The sequence below is a fragment of the Ovis aries genome, chromosome 17, assembly GCF_016772045.2.
Source record: "Ovis aries strain OAR_USU_Benz2616 breed Rambouillet chromosome 17, ARS-UI_Ramb_v3.0, whole genome shotgun sequence".
Lineage (NCBI taxonomy): Eukaryota > Metazoa > Chordata > Mammalia > Artiodactyla > Bovidae > Ovis > Ovis aries.
In genome coordinates, this window is record NC_056070.1 from 35983669 (window position 1) to 36002120 (window position 18452).

The 18452-nt window shown below is 40.2% G+C and overlaps 1 protein-coding gene across 21 annotated transcripts in view; it reads left to right on the plus strand.

Moving 5' to 3' along the window:
- TRPC3 (transient receptor potential cation channel subfamily C member 3) overlaps nt 1-18452 on the plus strand; it is a 75516-nt gene that overhangs the window by 50532 nt on the left and 6532 nt on the right. For 14 of the 21 annotated variants that reach the window (XM_027956324.3, XM_027956326.3, XM_060401074.1 and 11 more), the window contains 3 exons: nt 365-560; nt 1787-1996; nt 5182-5265. In XM_027956324.3, coding sequence (XP_027812125.1) covers nt 365-560; nt 1787-1996; nt 5182-5265 — 490 coding nt within the window. Of the gene's footprint in view, nt 1-364; nt 561-1786; nt 1997-3207; nt 3256-5181; nt 5266-18452 lie in introns of all 21 variants that reach the window. The other 7 variants (XM_060401068.1, XM_060401070.1, XM_060401071.1 and 4 more) reach the window with 2 other exon arrangements.

Below are 18452 nucleotides of genomic sequence, written 5' to 3' on the forward strand. Positions count from 1 at the left end.
AACTGTGTTATTGTTCAGTCACTAAGTCATTTTAGACTCTTTTGTGACCCCATGGACTGTAGCCCACCAAGTTCCTCTGTCTATGGGATTTTCCAGGCAAGAATACCAGAGTGGGTTGCCATTTCTGCCTCCAGAGGATCTTCCTGACCCAGGGATCAAACTCATGTCTTATGCATTGGCAGGCGGATTCTTTATCACTGAGCCACCAGGGAAACCCCAAATAATTATACTTGGGATATTATGATAATATTTACAATAGCATTTTATATCTGTTCAGTATTCAGACCATAACTTATTTTTACTTTTGACTTTTTCACACTGAAAACTGTTCATTTATTTACCGTGTACCTTATTCTTTCAACAGTGTAGAAGAAAGTTTCAAGACTTTGTTTTGGTCAATATTTGGATTGTCTGAAGTCACTTCTGTTGTGCTCAAGTATGATCACAAATTCATAGAGAATATAGGATATGTTCTATATGGAATATATAATGTAACTATGGTCGTTGTTTTACTCAACATGCTCATTGCTATGATTAATAGCTCATATCAAGAGATTGAGGTAAGCCTGCTTTCTACCCACAGTGTCTGTCCTTACCAATTCATTCTACTAGCACACCGCGTCTGCTTTTGTGTCCTGTGGTGGACATCCTGCCCTTGTCTACAAAGAGGCTTAACACCAAGCAGGACCCTTCTCTGTGGTTTCCGTCTGGATAGGTGGTAATGCACCTTCCAGTGTCTTCTAGGAGCACAGCGGAGTTTACCCTTATGCTGCCTTCTCTCAGAACCATCTGAAAGATCATGGTAGAGGACTTAGTAGATGTCTGTCAAACGTTAATGATGGTCTTGGTGCAGTCAGACTTTTTAGTATTCTAGAAATCTATTTTTGCTTTGGATTGCGCTTGATTTGGTACCTTTCTTCATCACTGTGTATGTTTTCTGATCTCCTCCAGTTTAGCGTACTGTATCTTTTTAGTACTTTGCTGTTTGTTAAGTCCACTGAGCCTCTGTGTTTCAGAAGTATGTAAGTTAGTGTTCTCAAAGAAGAAGTTAGATCCTCCAGAGATGAAAACTGTGGTGCTCTGAACACCTGCTTCAGTGTGGTAATGGTAGACTGGGCAGGATGAAATGGCTGAGCCAACTTCTTCCACCCATGGACCAGCTCTTTATTTCTTCTCTCCACCTGTCTACCGGTTAGAATGGTTATGCCCACCACCAGGGGGCAGCACTGAGAACGAAAGGCCCTGTAAGACAGGAATAGGCCACTGAGGGCCTTATGTGACCTTTGAAGACACATAACTCCAAAGTGCAGTTCATTTGAATACTGCCATTTATCTTCTTTGCTCTTGGAGTGTAGTATGATATATCTACAGTCTGGCTTGGATGGGTGTGGATGAGGAGGGAAAGTGGGGAAATATTGTTGAATATGTAGAATTGGGTGGGGGGAGAAAAATTAATCTTTTCATCCTTCCTTGACCCTGAATTTTTCTTGTGCTTTTTGCTTTGTTTTATTTTTATTTTTGAATGGGAGACAGAAAATTCTGGTTAAATTTCAGTGGGTACAGACAGAGGAATATGGAAGAGAAAAATTTAAAAAAAAGTATCGTGAGAGCGATGCTTGGAATATTATATAGCCCAATAGAGATTATATGCAGATAAATGTACATATACCACTTTTTCTGTTTCAAAGCATAATGTAGGTTCATTGTAAGGCCCTACTGGAATAAATCACTAGAATCTTTAGTTTTTAAAATCAGTTGTCATATTTTTTCTATTTTTGTGACACAGGATGACAGTGATGTAGAATGGAAGTTTGCTCGCTCGAAACTTTGGTTATCTTACTTTGATGATGGGAAAACATTACCTCCACCCTTCAGTCTGGTTCCTAGTCCAAAGTCATTTGTTTATTTCATCATGCGGATCATTAACTTTTCCAAATGCAGAAGGAGAAGACTACAGAAGGATATAGAAATGGGAATTGGTAACTCAAAGTCCAGGGTAGGTATCAAAAGCTTACTGAGACCTGAAGATAAATGCTCCTTGTCTTTTGATGTTTGTCTGGTGCATGAACTTAGAAGATGTTGAAAGTAACTGTCCATTCCATAGTCCTTCATAGACTAATACTTAAAATATTCATAACGTTCCAAGAAGTCACTTAGTCTATGCTCTGTTTTCAGTCAGAGTTTCATGTAAACTACCAAAATAAAAACAAACAAAAAACTTCTTTAACTTGTTAAAAGTTACTGTCAGAAAATATTTGTTTCTGTGTGTTTTCCATGCTTCTCAGCTGTTATTCTAAGTTACATATTTCTAGTCTTAAATTTTTCTGTTGGTTGTATATATAGTTCACCACCACCATATTCTTCTTATTTGTAGAAATCCATTATTGAGCTAAATAATCTTTTTTTCCTTTAATATCATAAAGTTGATGCAGGCTTAGAACACCCTCATGTATTAACCATTAAAACTCCCTTTTATAAATAATCAAGAATGGCTTGTATTTGAGTTGTCCTGGTTGAGTCATACTTTAATTTTAACAAAGATGAGTTTCACACTAGCACTTTATTATCATGAACTTTATTTTCAGAGATAGAATTGGCATAGGAGACAGAAGGATATGGGCAGAACCTCAAATAATAGGTGGTGAAACAGATAAGACCAAATGTATGGGGTTACAGAACAATTTCGCCTGAAAGTTGTGAAAATGGTCTGTAGCTATAATAGCCTGGGAGCCCTCAAGATAGCAGTGTTACCTCCATAAAGTGTATATATATTTTTTCAGTTGATGCTGAGGGTAAAGATGGGATTAGCACAATTTAATGTCTTACTTTTTAAAAGCGATGTGCATTTCCGAGGTTTGTAATACCCTTCATCTTACTCTTTAAGAATGTAGCCTTTTAAACCCTCTTTGTTTGACCTGAATATGGGCTCTTAAGGATATTAAGTTGCATGACAGTGATTGGCTGTGACTTCAAATAATACCTCGTTATATACAGTGAAAAGCAGCATAATGTAAGGAAGAGAGCCTTGGCATTAGACCTGGGTTTGAATTCTGGCTTATTAGAAAGTAACATGGACAACTCATTTCATCACTCTGAACCGTAATAGTCTCACCTGAAAGAGAAAACTTCATAGCATTACTGTGAGGATGCTATGAGATGTACAGAATTTCATCCTCAACAAATATCAGTGCCCTTCCTCATTCACAGTTTACAAAGTGCTTTGCCGTACATTTGAACCTCATGCAACGCTGTAAGGTAGGTATTATTATTACTCCCATTTTATAGATAAGACAGCTGAAGTCATTATAACTCACTCATGCAAGGTCACAGGGGCTTGCCAGTGTAGGGCAGTTGTGCAGTTCCTGTTTTCCAGCATCAAAGTCTAGCTCTTTCTGCTGGACCTGGCTACCTCCTGCTCAGAAGCTGAGGCTCTGGCTTGGTTTCTGCCCTTGTTCCTCCCCACAGGCCACGCCTTTGGCTGCAGCTTAGCTGGTCTCTTAAAGGAGTTGGGCTCTAATTGCCATCCTGGGTGACTCTTGCTACTGCTGAAATGGATTTTGTTACTCTGAGGATTTGACTGTTATTCTCTGAGGCTTTATTATTTGAAAAGGAAGTTGTTCAAGCATGGGAACTCAGCTCTAGCATGTCACACCTTCAAGTTTTCTTTCTGTAGGCAACTGATTTCACTAACTTCTGACTTTCACTGACTTCATTCCTCATATTGTCATAATGCAGAAGGGGAGAAACACGAAGAGGCTGAAGAGAGCACATTCAGATGGCATGTGGCCACCTAGACCCCTGTTTGTTTGTTTGCTTTAAAGCAGCTTGCTTGCAGGGATGTGAGGGGAACAGGTGATATTCTCTGTTCAGAGTGTCCTCTCCTGCCTGCATGGTACCACTGGCAGGAAGAATAGCTTTCCTCAGGGCAGTTGCTGGAGACAGAAGGAAGGTTGAGCACAGATTTCTCAGGAGCCATGCTGCTTAGCCTCCCCATTTCCCCATAGCGGGTTAAAAACTGCCATTTTGATTATATTTTTTAAGTTGTACATGGAGCTGCCTTTATCTCTTTAATCTTATTAATCATCATAGATAATCTCTGTGTCCTGAGTTTAGTTAAAAAAAAAAATTGGAGAAATTATGTTTCTGTTTTTCTTTTTTAGAAGACAGGGAAGAGACTCAAGAAATCAATCTTTTACAGCTAACCGCAGTCAACAATCAGAGACTGACCTCTAGTGGCAAAATAGGAGAATTAATACCAGGGAAGCTCTACGTGTCAACAGAGACTGCCCTCTAGTGGCAAAGTAGGAGAATTAACACCAGGGAAGCCCTGCTAGTCGACAGACTGACCTTTAGCGGCAAAATAGAATTAACTTTGTTCCCCGAAGTTTTTTTCCTGCCACTATTGAAAAGAGGACAAAATCAAGAGAATCATTGCCTATTAGTGCCATTTCCTACCCTTCTAGTATCCCGCCTCTTCCTGAGTGAGTACGTATTTTTGGATAAAGGGACCTGCCTTTGAATCACACCTTATAGGTAGTAGCATATCTGCAAATAAAATGCAGGCCCTGTTCACGTACATGAAGGGTAGACAGTAAGGAGCTTCTCTTCTTGCTTGCTGTTTCTACCCACTCAAAAGTTAAACCTTAGAAAGGAAAACCAAATACTTGAGTCCAGTTCTGTTCAAAGTGGTGAAACTGACACAGCCTAAGACCAAGACACTTAGCGAGACATGTTGTTCTGGTCCTGTTTTGCCAGATGATACCATCTGAACATGTAGTGTGTTTCTGTTCAGATGTAGAAGAGGAATCAGGCTCAAGCAGACGGAGTTGGTTCATGTACCTTCTTCCCAAATCCATGAAGGCGTTTTGACAAAGTATACAAGGACCCCAGGAACTATTGTTTAACACCAGCCAACTTAAAAAAAAAAAGTTTTTTCAAGAAAAAATTTTAAATAATATATTTTTTCAATAGTTTTCTTACAGGACATTCTGCCAGTATTTTGATAAATGTGAGCACGTTATTCACATTAATTTTTGCCTTTGGAAATCAACTCAGCTTCCACAAAACGTCCCTCGGAAATGTTGACTGCAGAAATGTTATCAAGGAGAATAAAGTAGATTGTATTTATGATTTCCAAATAAATGTATTCTAATTTACTAGGTTAATTGTATTTTTTCCTAGTTAAACCTCTTCACTCAGTCTAACTCAAGAGTTTTTGAATCACACAGTTTTAACAGCATTCTCAATCAGCCAACACGTTATCAGGTAAGCATTCACCGACATTTATCTTTATCTGAACATAGTTCCATACATGTCTCTGTGCTGGTTATCTGTGTGTGTGCTTGCATGTACTTGTGTGTGTGTGAATAGTGAGTAGAATTGTGTACACTTCCTATGTACTATGAGGTCAAAACGGAACAGAGAAAATGGTATGCTATTTGGAGAGCACTTTAGAAATCAGAGTCCAAGTTCTTCTTCTTTCTTTTCTTTAGAAGAAGACTACGTTTGTGATATTGAAAGCAAAGTGTTGCCACAATTTTCCAAAGGTCACTTTCATATACCTTGAGCTGGAGAAAGCAGTGGGAGATTCGGCATATTAGGAAAATAATGTTCTCACAGTGCAAAAACCTGGTAGATTTCTGCACGTAATCTGTTTTTCAAATGGAATCTTAGGCTACACTGTTGCATCAGTACTACTTAACAAAATATTTATTGCACTGTGATATTGAATGTGACATTTCAGCACTGTTTTCTAACTCAGAAGAGGGTATAGTCCTTCTCATCTGGTTGACATTTTGACTACCAAAGCCTTAGATTGCTGCTGAGTACAAGATCACAAGAATGAGGATCAAAGAGTTTATAATAAATGATAATATCAGTTAAAGGGTATGGTCCTCTTCATAAGATTTTCTTGGAAGCGGCATATTCTACAGAATTGCTTAGCACACTGACTGCCAAAGCCTCACTTGGGTAAATGGTGGTGGTTTAGTCGCTAAATTGTCTCTGACTCTTGTGACACTATGGACTGTAGCCCGCCAGGTTCCTCTGTCGGTGGGATTCTCCAGGCAAAAACACTGAAGTGAGTTGCCATTTCCTTCTCCAGGGGATCTTCCCCACCCAGGAATTGAACCTGGGTCTCCTGCATTGCAGGCAGATTTTACTGACTGAGCTATGAGGGAAGCCTTTTGTAATGTTACAATATATTCCATTATATGGATGTATTTAATTTATCAGCCTTCTATTGATAGAAATGTTTGCTCTCTTTGTATCATATTGCCAGTATTTGCTCTAATTCTATCAGTAGAAGACTGATAAATACATCGACTTAATGGAATATAATGTAACCATTACAAGCAATACTGTAGTAAGTAACCTCCCCAGTTTTTTTTGTGTGTGTCTTTTTACTACACACACACACACACACACACACACACACACACACACACACACATATATATATATATATTTTTTTTCCCCCCCAGATTTTGAAAATTATGTGTGGTCAACTTTACAAAATTTTTATGGCTTCAGATTTTGTGTCCTGTTTCAAATGCTCTGCTCCCATATGGGGATATTTTTACCTACATTTTCCTTGGTACTCTCCTGTTTCAGTTTTTAAATCATAACATTTAACCTGTGTAGAATACATTTTTATGCAGTGTGTGGGTGGGGATCCTGATATATTTTTTTCCCAGATGATCATACAGCTGGGTGTGTTGAATAATCTATATTTTCTATTGATTTGAAATATCACTTTAATCATTTACTAAATTCCTTTGTATACTTAGATTTATTTCTCAGACTTCAGTATTCTATAGGACCACATTGTTTTAATTATTATAGTTTAAAACAGAATAAAACAGAATATAGAGAAACACATACATATATCCTTACTTTAAGATTTTTATTTTACATAATTTTCCTGATTATTCTTATTTTTCTATTTAAACTTTAGAGTCAGATTGTCTAGTTTGCAAAATATTCATCGATATTTTTATTGGGATGGTGTTCACTTAGGAAGAATTGACTCCTTTATAATGTTGTGTCTTACTTTTTAAGAATATTTTTACCTTTCCATTTGTTCCGATTTTCATTCCTGTGCCCAGTATCATTTTAAAGTACTCCTCAGAGTGTTATATTAATTACGATTCAGTTCAGTCAGTTCAGTCTCTCAGTCTGTCCGACTGTTTGCAACCCCATGAATTGCAGCACACCAGGCCTCCCTGTCCATCACCAACTTCCAGAGTTCACTCAGATTCACGTCCGTCGAGTCAGTGATGCCATCCAGCCATCTCATCCTCTGTCGTCCCCTTCTTCTCCTGCCCCCAATCCCTCCCAGCATCAAAGTCTTTTCCAATGAGTCAACTCTTCGCATGAGGTGGCCAAAGTACTGGAGTTTCAGCTTTAGCATCATTCCTTCCAAAGAAATCCCAGGGTTGATTTCCTTCAGAATGGACTGGTTGGATCTCCTTGCAGTCCAAGGGACTCTCAAGAGTCTTCTCCAACACCACAGTTCAAAAGCATCAATTCTTCAGCGCTCAGCCTTCTTCACAGTCCAACTCTCACATCCATACGTGACTGCTGGAAAAAACATAGCCTTGACTAGATGGACCTTAGTCGGAAAGTAATGTCTCTGCTTTGGAATATACTATCTAGGTTGGTCATAACTTTTCTTCCAAGGAGTGAGCGTCTTTTAATTTCATGGCTGCAGTCACCATCTGCAGTGATTTTGGAGCCCCCCAAAATAAAGTCTGACACTGTTTCCACTGTTTCCCATCTATTTCCCATGGAGTGATGGGACCGGATGCCATGATCTTTGTTTTCTGAATGTTGAGCTTTAAGCCAACTTTTTCACTCTCCTCTTTCACTTTCATCAAGAGGCTTTTTAGCTCCTCTTCACTTTCTGCCATAAGTGTGGTGTCATCTGCATACCTGAGGTTATTGATATTTCTCCCGGCAATCTTGATTCCAGCTTGTATTTCTTCCAGTCCACCGTTTCTCATGATGTACTCTGCATGTAAGTTAAATAAGCAGGGTGACAATATACAGCCTTGATGTACTCCTTTTCCTATTTGGAACCAGTCTGTTGTTCCATGTCCAGTTCTAACTGTTGCTTCCTGACCTGCATACAGATTTCTCAAGAGGCAGGTTAGGTGGTCTGGTATTGCCATCTCTTTCAGAATTTTCCGCAGTTGATTGTGATCCACACAGTCAAAGGCTTTGGCATAGTCGATAAAGCAGACATAGATGTTTTCTGGAACTCTCTTGCTTTTTCCACGATCCAGCGGATGTTGGCAATTTGATCTCTGGTTCCTCTGCCTTTTCGAAAACCAGCTTGAACATCAGGAAGTTCACGGTTCACGTATTGCTGAAGCCTATTTTGAGTATTACTTTGCTAGCATGTGAGATGAGTGCAATTTTAGCTGGTGCAAATCACAGAAAACCACCAAATACCAACCACTGCATAAGCTAAAAGAACATAGAAATGTGTTTCCTTCTTCTATTCAAGAACTCCGGAGGTGGCCCTTCCAGGGCTGCTATCTATCTGCCACTGTCACAGACCCAGGCTGTTTCTGTCATGTTACCCTGTCATGATTGGCTTTCAGTTGAACATGATCTGTGGTCCAAGAAAGCTACCAGAGCTCTGACTATTATTTCTGCATTTCAAAATATAGTCAGACAATGATAGAGAAGAAAGATGCCTCGATCCTCTAAGGAGATTCAGTAAAGTTACTCAAACAACATATCTGCAGTAGAAGCTGGGAAATGAGTCTTAATTCCTAGTCTCCATGTACTGAGCTAAAAATCAAGGGAAGAGAATTGGCAGTCTCTGCTGAAATGAATTATATTATTTGTCTTGGTGCTGTGCACATACCTGTATCTGTTTACTTGGTTTATAAATTTCAAGGTAAAATATGAAAAAAATCAGTGTATTTATCTTTCACCATTTCCCCCCTCCTCCTCCCAGCTTTTGCTACTTAAATATTAGAATTGCACGGGTAGGGCATAAAATCTTTCCTCTCCCCATTAGATTCAGTAGCTGGGGCCTGTAAATTAAACTGACAAAAGGCAGGTTTACAGGAGAAAAAAAGATAGTTTTATTTATGTGTTCAAAATGCCAACACATGGGAGAACTCAGTTTTGAATAACTCAAAGGGGTAGTTAGAATTTGGGACTTAGATACCATCCTAAAAGGGGCAATGAATTTGTGGAGAGGTGACGAGACGAAGAGAGATTTGTGCTCCCAGGGGTGGTAAATTATGGGAAGGTAAATATGTGGGGAGATTAACGGAAGAGTGAGGTTTGTGTTTGTGCAGACCCATCTCTGAGCTACCTGTCTGTCGCTAGTGATGATGGTTGTTCTCTTCCTCTTGGTATGGGAAAGAGGCGGGATGGGGAAGACCTTCATGAAGGGAAATTTATGTCCTGCTCTTTGGCAGCCCACTCCAGTATTCTTGCCTGGAGAATCCCAGGGACAGAGGAGCCTGGTGGGCTGCTGTCTATGGGGTCGCACAGAATCGGACACGACTGAATCGACTTAGCAGCAGCAGCAGCTTGAGCAGATGGGAGGAAGGCAGAGAGCTCTTTCTGTGTTTTTGCTTCTTAATTGCCTTCAGCTCAAAAAGTTCTTATGTTCCAGTGATATACCTGGAGGGGGGAGGTGGATATTTTCTGATCCTTTCCACTACCTTGTAGGATTGTAATCCCCATTTGCCTAAGTTTTAGTCCTTTAGTTAAACAGAGTCAGTACTCCCCAGTTGTCTTTTAGCCTTAATTTTCCGTTCATCTCTTTGTCAGGTCATTTGTCTTCCACCAGTTTCTTCAAAAAGAGCTCATGGGAACTATGTTCTCCGAGTTATTTCATGTCCTAAACTGTTTTCTACTTTCTGTATATTCGTATTGACCAGCTGTGAAGTTCTTTGATAATGACTTTATTTTCTCTATGTATTTATCTACGTTGCTCTGCTGCTCTGAGAATGGAATGTTGGTATGGAAAATCTGAAGGCAACCTGATGGTTTTTCTCATATGCTTCTTCCTTTGACCTGAGATTTTGATATGAATGCCCACATTTTCTTTACCTTTTAAATCCAACAACTTGATTGTTCCATAGATTGGATCTGTATGCATTTTTTCTGGCATGGAGTATGTCTTTTTAGTCTGTACATTCAAGTACATGCCTTTTATTTCTAAATAATTTCCTTGAACTATATTTTGAAATATTTTTTCCATTCCATTATTTGAGTCTCTTCAAAGAGACCAATCAGAAGCCTGCAGCATCTCTTTTCCTCTATGTCTTTTGAAATTTTTTTTATCCATTTCTCCCTTTGGCTCCTTTTTTCTCATCCTGTCTTTTATTCCTGTCTATCTTCATATGCACTGCTTCAAATATATCTTTTATTTCTGTGATGATTTTAATGTTTTCTTCCTCTTCTTCCTGAGATTTTCAAACTTAAAAATATAATTTCCTCCTTTGGCTGACTGTATTTTCCTTGTGCTCTTGGTTCAAGACAGGATCAGCTCCTAGTTTTAAAAGATTATATATTAGTAATGACATTATATGTTTTCATCTTTTCTTTCACACTTTCTAGTGTGTGTTCTTTATTTGCTGTTTGTTTTATCCTTTTTCTTGGACTGTCTTAGTACAGAGATTCTGTAGATTTCTTGCTATTACTCAGTCTTGAATGAAGTAAGTTCCTCTCAGACCAACTGCTTTCAGGAAGTTGGAGTGGGGTCAGAGAATTCCAGGACCCCATCCCAAGCTAATAGGCATTTGCCTTTAGGTACAGGATCGTGTGGGGCTTCCCAGGTGGTGCTGATGGTGAAGAACCCACCTGCCAATGCAGGTAGACATAAGAGACGCGGGTTTGATCCCTGGGTCGGGAGGATCCTCTGGAGAAGAGCATGGCAACCCACTCCATTATTCTTGCCTGGTGAATCCCATGAACAGAGGAGCCTGATGGGCTTACAGTTCATGTGGTTGCAAAGAGTCAGATGCAACTTAGCACACATGGACACACACGGTTGTGTATGTGAGTTCAATTTATTCTTTATTTTCCCTTGTCGAGAATAGCACTGAATGATTGTTCACATGGCAGACTCTCCACCTCACTGACAAAGTACTTCTAGCAAATACAACTTTTCTTTACAGTTTTCCTTTTAGCCCTATATTCTAAGCTTCTGGAAGACTTGGTATCAAAGGTCAGGGGAAGTCTTCAGCCACGAATGTCTGCTCTTGGCATGCCTCCACATCCCCATTTGACCTTTACATAACCTTTCTAAAAAAAAAATGGGTTCCTCTGAGTCTCATTAATGAAGGAGTTAGTGTTTCTGTTTCCTGTTTTGCTTATAGCTTTTGAGTGATTATAAGTGGAGAAATGTCTGAGTTTATTGTCACATTGAAAATTGCTGTGCTTTTATGGGAAATGATTCTTGCTAAATCCCTGGAGACTCCAGAATCCTGTACCTTTTGTATTTTCTACGGAGGTGAATTCCCTCTGCCTGTGGTATAATCTTCTGTAGCTCCCCAAAAGTGATAGTAGAAAAAAGAGAAACTAAGGGAAGAGATCTCACTTAGCTATATACATACCAAGCTTCATATAAATGTCTTGACTATATTTAGAATAAAGTCTACCTGTTAAGAACTCCTGGAGTGATAATAACTAGTGTATTTGTTTCACCAGGAATTTTTGTTTCATGTAGTGTGATTATACGACTCACCTTAAGGAAATTCCAGATCTTAATCTGCTAAATGGGGAGTTTTCCTTCAAAAGGGTGACTTTTAGAATACACTAATTCTAGTCATATTGTTCAAGGCTGAGTGCCAAACAATTGATGCTTTTGAACTGTGGTGTTGGAGAAGACTCTTGAGAGTCCCTTGGACTGCAAGGAGATCCAACCAGTCCATTCTAAAGGAGATCAGTCCTGGGATTTCTTTGGAAGGAATGATGCTAAAGCTGAAACTCCAGTACTTTGGCCACCTCATGCGAAGAGTTGACTCATTGGAAAAGACTCTGATGCTGGGAGGGATTGGGGGCAGGAGGAGAAGGGGACAACCAAGGATGAGATGGCTGGATGGCATCACCAACTCGATGGACTTGGGTTTGGGTGAACTCTGGGAGTTGGTGAGGGACAGGGAGGCCTGGCGTGCTGTGATTCATGGGGTCTCAAAGAGTCGGACATGACTGAGTGACTGAACTGAACTGAATTCTAGTCATTCTATCACAGATTAGAATATTTTTGAAATACCTCTAAAATTTATTTTTATAATTAGTTTATAAGATACACAGAAATGCTTTGTTACTTTCTCATTACGGAACTCAGCTAATCGCACCGTATTAACAAAGCTCAGTGCCATCTGACTTCACATTTTTTAAAAAATAGTCACAGCCAGATAAGAATCCGCCTGCCAATGAAGGGGACGTGGGTTCAACCCCAGGTCCGGGAAGATTCCATGGAGCAACTTAGCCTGTGTGCCACAACTTCTGAGACCCATGCCCCTAAGGCCGTGCTTCATAATGAGAAGCCACTGCAATGAGAAGCCCACTCACCAGAAGGAGAGAAAGCCTGCAGGCAGCAGCAAAGACAGTGTAACCAAGAATAAACAAATAAAAATAGTCACAGCCACCCTCAAAAAAAACATGTGACCATCACCAGTCAGGTCATCACCTTACATGTTTTACATTCGAATGAATGTTTCTTCTCCAAGACAATTACTACAAAAACGCATTCACATTCAGATGTGTCTCAAGGGGCAGCAAAGGAAATGTTTAAAAATGCCCTGATCAAGGACAGTATTATTTATATTAACATTAATTATTAATAGCCTGCTGGAATTTTTTATGTATATAAAGCAATTTTTTGTGAAACTGGGAATGATTTTTCTGGAGAGCATAGAGACTTGGAGGGCTTGTTGTTGTTCAGTCACTAAGTCATGTCCAACTCCTTTCGACCCCCATGGACTGCAGCACGCCAGGCTTCCCTGTCCTTCACCATCTCCTTGAGCTTGCTCAAACTCATGTCCAGTGAGTCAGTGGTACCATCCAACCATCTCATCCTCTGTTGCCCCCCTCTCCTCCTGCCTTCAATCTTTCCTAGCGTCAGGGTCTTTTCCAATGAGTTGGCTCTTCACATCAGGTGGCCCAAGTATTGGAGCTTCAGCTTCAGCTCCAGCTCCAGAACATAAAGATTTAGAGAGATAGCTATAATTAAATTCTTCTCATGAATACCTGTGCTATTCAAGTTAAAAGTACTTAGCTATTCTAATTTGACTTTGAGAAATGGGAGTATATTTTAAGACTCTGCCACAAGAGCTGGCCTGTAGGCTCTTGTGACTTCTCTCCACTCTCTTCTGTGGCAGTTCTGCTTTCCCAGCCCTCTTTGGCTTGGGAACAGCCTTGGCCCAGAGAGTGTTAGGCTGTTTTTACTCTGCATGCTTGTCTACGGTCTGATCCATGAGGGCTTGATTTTTACTGGAAGCACATGGCACAAAGGGGCACTCATTTTAAGCTTCATGGCACATTCAAGATATCCTCTGTTATGCATGGTCCTAAGTTTTAAGACTATAGAGATATATGATCCATGGCTTCAGTGATCTCTCCACTGGAATGGAAGGGCAGCACAGAGATGGAGAGGAAGGGAAGGAAAGAAAAAGTAGATGGACCTTCACACAGCCCTGGGATATGGCCACATGGTATAGGTGAGATGTAAATAAAATGGTATGGGGACCCAGGGAAACGCAGAGGAAGTGACAGTTGATTAAGTAGAAGAAGACGCAGATCTGCTCTCCGTTTCTCCAAAGAACAAAACTTGGACCAGTAGTTAAGAAAGTACAGTGAAGCAGACTTTTGGCTCAATACAAAGGAATTTTTTAACAGCTACAGTTGTCCCAAAATAGACTAAACCAGCTGTCTGGAAAAAGTAGCAGGGTCTGAATCACAGACGCTGTGATTTATTCAGAGGCTGCACAATGGTATGTCAGGGTATGTCACAATAAGTGGTATGACAAATGAAAAACACATGATTTACAAGGTCCTTTCCCTCCCCCTTCCCTGGTGGCTCAGACGGTAAAGCGTCTGCCTACAATGTGGGAGACCCGGGTTCGATCCCTGGGTCGGGAAGATCCTCTGGAGAAGGAAATGGCAACCCACTCCAGTACTCTTGCCTGGAAAATCCCATGGACAGAGGAACCTGGTAGGCGACAGTCTATGGGGTCGCAAAGAGTCGAACACAACTGAGCGACTTCACTTCACTTGCCTCCCCTAAATGCTGCTCTCTACTTCCAGGTTCTTTGTGTTTGTCCAAACCTGTCTTGTTACTTTATATTCATACTTTATAGATGTATGGATCTATGCATACAGACACATGCATGGATGTCAATCAGTTTTGGCTGGTATCAATCAATTTTGGCTTCTCTCTAGGAGTAAATGAGAAGATGAACGTAAAGATGTCTGATAGAGTACTTAACAATTGTTAGTTGACTTTTTAAATATTTATTTGGCTGCATCAGGTCTTAGTTTCAGCATACGGGATCTTTCGTTGTGGCACACAGACTCTCTAGTTGTGGCACACAGGCTCAGTAGTTGCGGCACGTGGACTCAGTTGCTCCAAGGTGTGTGGGATCTTAGTTCCCCAACCAGGGATCAGACCCATGTCCCAGTATTGGAAGGTGAATTCCAAACCACAGGAGCACCAGGAAAGTCCCACCAATTGTAATTGAACTTGAATTAGTAAAAAAATAAGCAAATAAAAGGAAAAGCTTTGATGCCTTTTGGAAAGGCAAGGCATAGCAAATATCCAACCATCCAAATCTCATTCCTTCTTCCAGTCTTAATGGAGGACTGAGAAATGAACTTAACTTTGTTTGCAGGAGATAATGTTTGAGGTAACTACCACCAAACTTTCCATACCCTGGACAGAGAATATCCATGGTCCACTGAATAAAGTTACAATGTCTCCCTTAAAGAGTGACTCACAGCCTCATACAGCGATATATGGGTAATTCCAGGAGGCCTGTGGAATGTGGAAGTTAATTTATAGACTTCCCTTGCATTAGTTAGCAATTTAACCAAAAGGGAAAGAAGATGATTCACTTAATGACCAATTTAATTTTTGATACTAGCTTAGATTAAAGGCTCCATTGGAAATCTAGTAGAGATAATATTTTAAATGATACTTTTACATATTGCTCAGAAGTTTCATGATCCTTGCCTGCAGTCCCAGCATTATTTATTGGTTAATAAAGACTTTGTAAAAGAAGCATAAATGCTAATAAGGAATAATAGTTATATTAATTGAGCACCTTCTATGTAATTTACTTTTATTGCCTTTTATAAGATATTCTAACATTTCCACTACACAGATTGTCACCAAGATTCCGTAGCTTGTAAATAATTCAAACACATTCAAGTCCAGGCAAGTTGGTAGGTTTGGAACTGGTCTAGAGATTCTCTGAGGGGAGGTAGCTGGCTCCAACTGCAGGTGGCAACATGGTCTTAGACCATGGGGTACTTATCATCCTTTGTCATCAGTTTTGGGTTTATCAGCAATTCTAGAACAACAGGAAAAATCCCATTTGACATAAGATGACATGTTATCTGGTATCCTTCCTTGTATGAAGATTATAAACTGTCTTGATATGGTTAGATTTATCAACCTTTTCCTTATGGCTTATCTTTTTAACTTCCCTGTAAGGATGATCTATTGTCCCAGAGCTATTTGCTGAGTAGTCTTTTCTTTCCCACTGATTTGTATTACTGCCTTTGAAGCTGCTTTGAACTGATAAACATTTGTTTTTTCTTTTTATAAGTCTATGCCTACATTGTCCCCTAAACTGAATCACATCCCTGATACGTTGAGGCATCATAGTGAATTCTGGTGAAGTTTCATTGGAGCAGTGATTATGTTCCCTGTTGCAGCTGCAGTGTCTAGTATGGCACCAAACACAGTTCAGTTCAGTTGCACAGTCATGTCCGACTCTTTGCAACCCCATGGAATGCAGCACGCCAGGCTTCCCTGGCCGTCACCAACTCCTGGAGCTTACTCAAACTCACCTCCATCGAGTCAGTGATGCCATCTCATCCTGTGTTGTCCCCTTCTCCTGCCTTCAGTCTTTCCCAACATCAGGGTCTTTTCAAATGAGCCAGTTCTTTGCATCAGGTGGCCAAAATATTGTAGTTTCAGCTTCAACATCAATCCTTCCAATGAATATTCAGGACTGACCTCCTTTAGAATGGACTGATTGGGTCTCCTTACAGTCCAAGGGACTCTCAAGAGTCTTCTCCAACACCACAGTTCAAAAGCATCAATTCTTCGGCACTCAGCTTTCTTTATAGTCCAACTCTCACATCTGTACATGACTACTGTAAAAACTGTATCTTCGATTAGATGGACCTTTGTTGGCAAAGTAATGTCTCTGTTTATTAATATGCCGTCTAGGTAGGTCATAGCTTTTCTTCCAAGGAGCAAGTGTCTTTTCATTTCATGGCTGCAGTCACAATCTGCAGCAGTTTTGGAGCCCCCCAAAATAAAGTCTGTCACTGTTTTCATTGTTTCCCTATCTATTTGCCATGAAGTGATGGGACCGGATGCCTTGATCTTAGTTTCCTGAATGTTGAGTTTAAGCCAACTTTTTCACTCTCCTCTTTCACTTTCGTCAAGAGACTCTTTAGTGCTTCTTCACTTTCTGCCATAAGGATGGGGTCATCTGTGTACCTGAGGTTATTGATGCTTTTCCTGGCAATCTTGATTTCAGCTTGTGCTTCATCCAGCCTGGCATTTTGCATGATATATCCTGCATATAAGTTAAATAAGTAGGGTGACAACATACAGCCTTGACGTACTCCTTTCCCAATTTGGAACCAGTCTCTTGTTCCATGTCCAGTTCTCATTGTTTCTTCTTGACCTGAGTACAGATTTCTCAGGAGGCAGGTCAGGTGATCTGGTATTCCCATTTCTTTAAGAATTTTCTACAGTTTTTTGTGATACACAGTGAAAGGCTTTGGCATAGTCAATAAAGCAGAAGTAGATGTTTTTTCTGTAACTCTCTTGCTTTTTTGATGATGCAATGGATGTTGGCAATTTAATCTCTGATTCCTCTGCCTTTTCTAAATCCTGCTTGAAATCTGGAAGTTCATGGTTCACGTACTGTTGAAGCCTGGCTTGGAAAATTTTGAGCATTACTTTGCTAGTGTGTGAGGTGAGTGCAGTTGTGCAGTAGTTTGGACATTCTTTGGCATTGCCTTTCTTTGGGATTGGAATGAAAACTGACATTTTGCAGTCCTGTGGCCACTGCTGAGTTTTCCAAATTTGCTGGCATATTGAGTGCAGCACTTTCACAGCATCATCTTTCAGGATTTGAAATGTCTCAACTGGAATTCCATCATCTCCACTAGCTTTGTTTGTAGTGATGAACAAAGGCCCAATTGACTTCATACTCCAGGATGAGCTGTCTGGCTCTCGGTGAGTGTGATCACACCATTGTAGTTATGTGGGTCATGATGATCTTTTTTGTATAGTTCTTCTGTATATTCTTGCCACCTGGTACCTGGCACAGAGCTAAATATTTGGTGAGTGAATGAATGAGTCCTGGCTGAGATCCACCCAGCCGTGAGTCTGTCCTGAGGTTCCGATTCCACACAACTCAACACATTTTATGTATATTTTATGACTGATGAAATGGGCTTTTCCTTCTTGATAGTGTGGATTCCTTCTCAGTTTGAGACAGACATTTTGAATTATCCGGCATGTCTCCTTTTAACATGACCTTGGCATCTAGTGGGCACATCAGTTTATGATTTTTACTGTCTTAAAACTGAGGTATATTTGCCACCCTCACTATATCTGCATTTCAGTTCAGACATTTTTCCTTTATTACCTTTTTAATGTGATTTATGAGATATGCACAAGAATGTGTGCAACACAGAGTCAGTTATGACGTATAACTATACATTTACCTAGGAAGCCACCACCTCCCAGAGAGAGAGAACCGAATCGGCTCGGCTGCTCCTCCCGAGGCCACACCCTTGCCTCTACCTAAGGTGTAATCAGTATCCTGAAATTTGGGTTTCTCACCCTCTTGCTTTGGTTTTCTTTTCAAATATAGGCTTACTGCATATATGTTGTTTAGTTGCTAAGTTGTGTCTGATTCTTTGCGACCCCATGGACTGTAGCCCGCCAGGCTCCTCTGTCCATGGGATTTTCCAGGTAAGAATACTGGAGTCGGTTGCCATTTCCTTCTCCAGGGGAATCTTCGTGACCCAGTGATCGAACTCGAGTCTCTGCATTAGCAGGTGGATTCTTTAACTCTTTGCCACTGAGCCGCCAGGGAAGCCCTATTATGTGAAAAATGCGTTATGTGGATTTGTTATTGAGTAAACTTTATGAGAATAATTTCATACTTAATGAAGTCTGTAGCTTAAATTTTGTATTCAACATTTATGCTTCTAAGATTCAT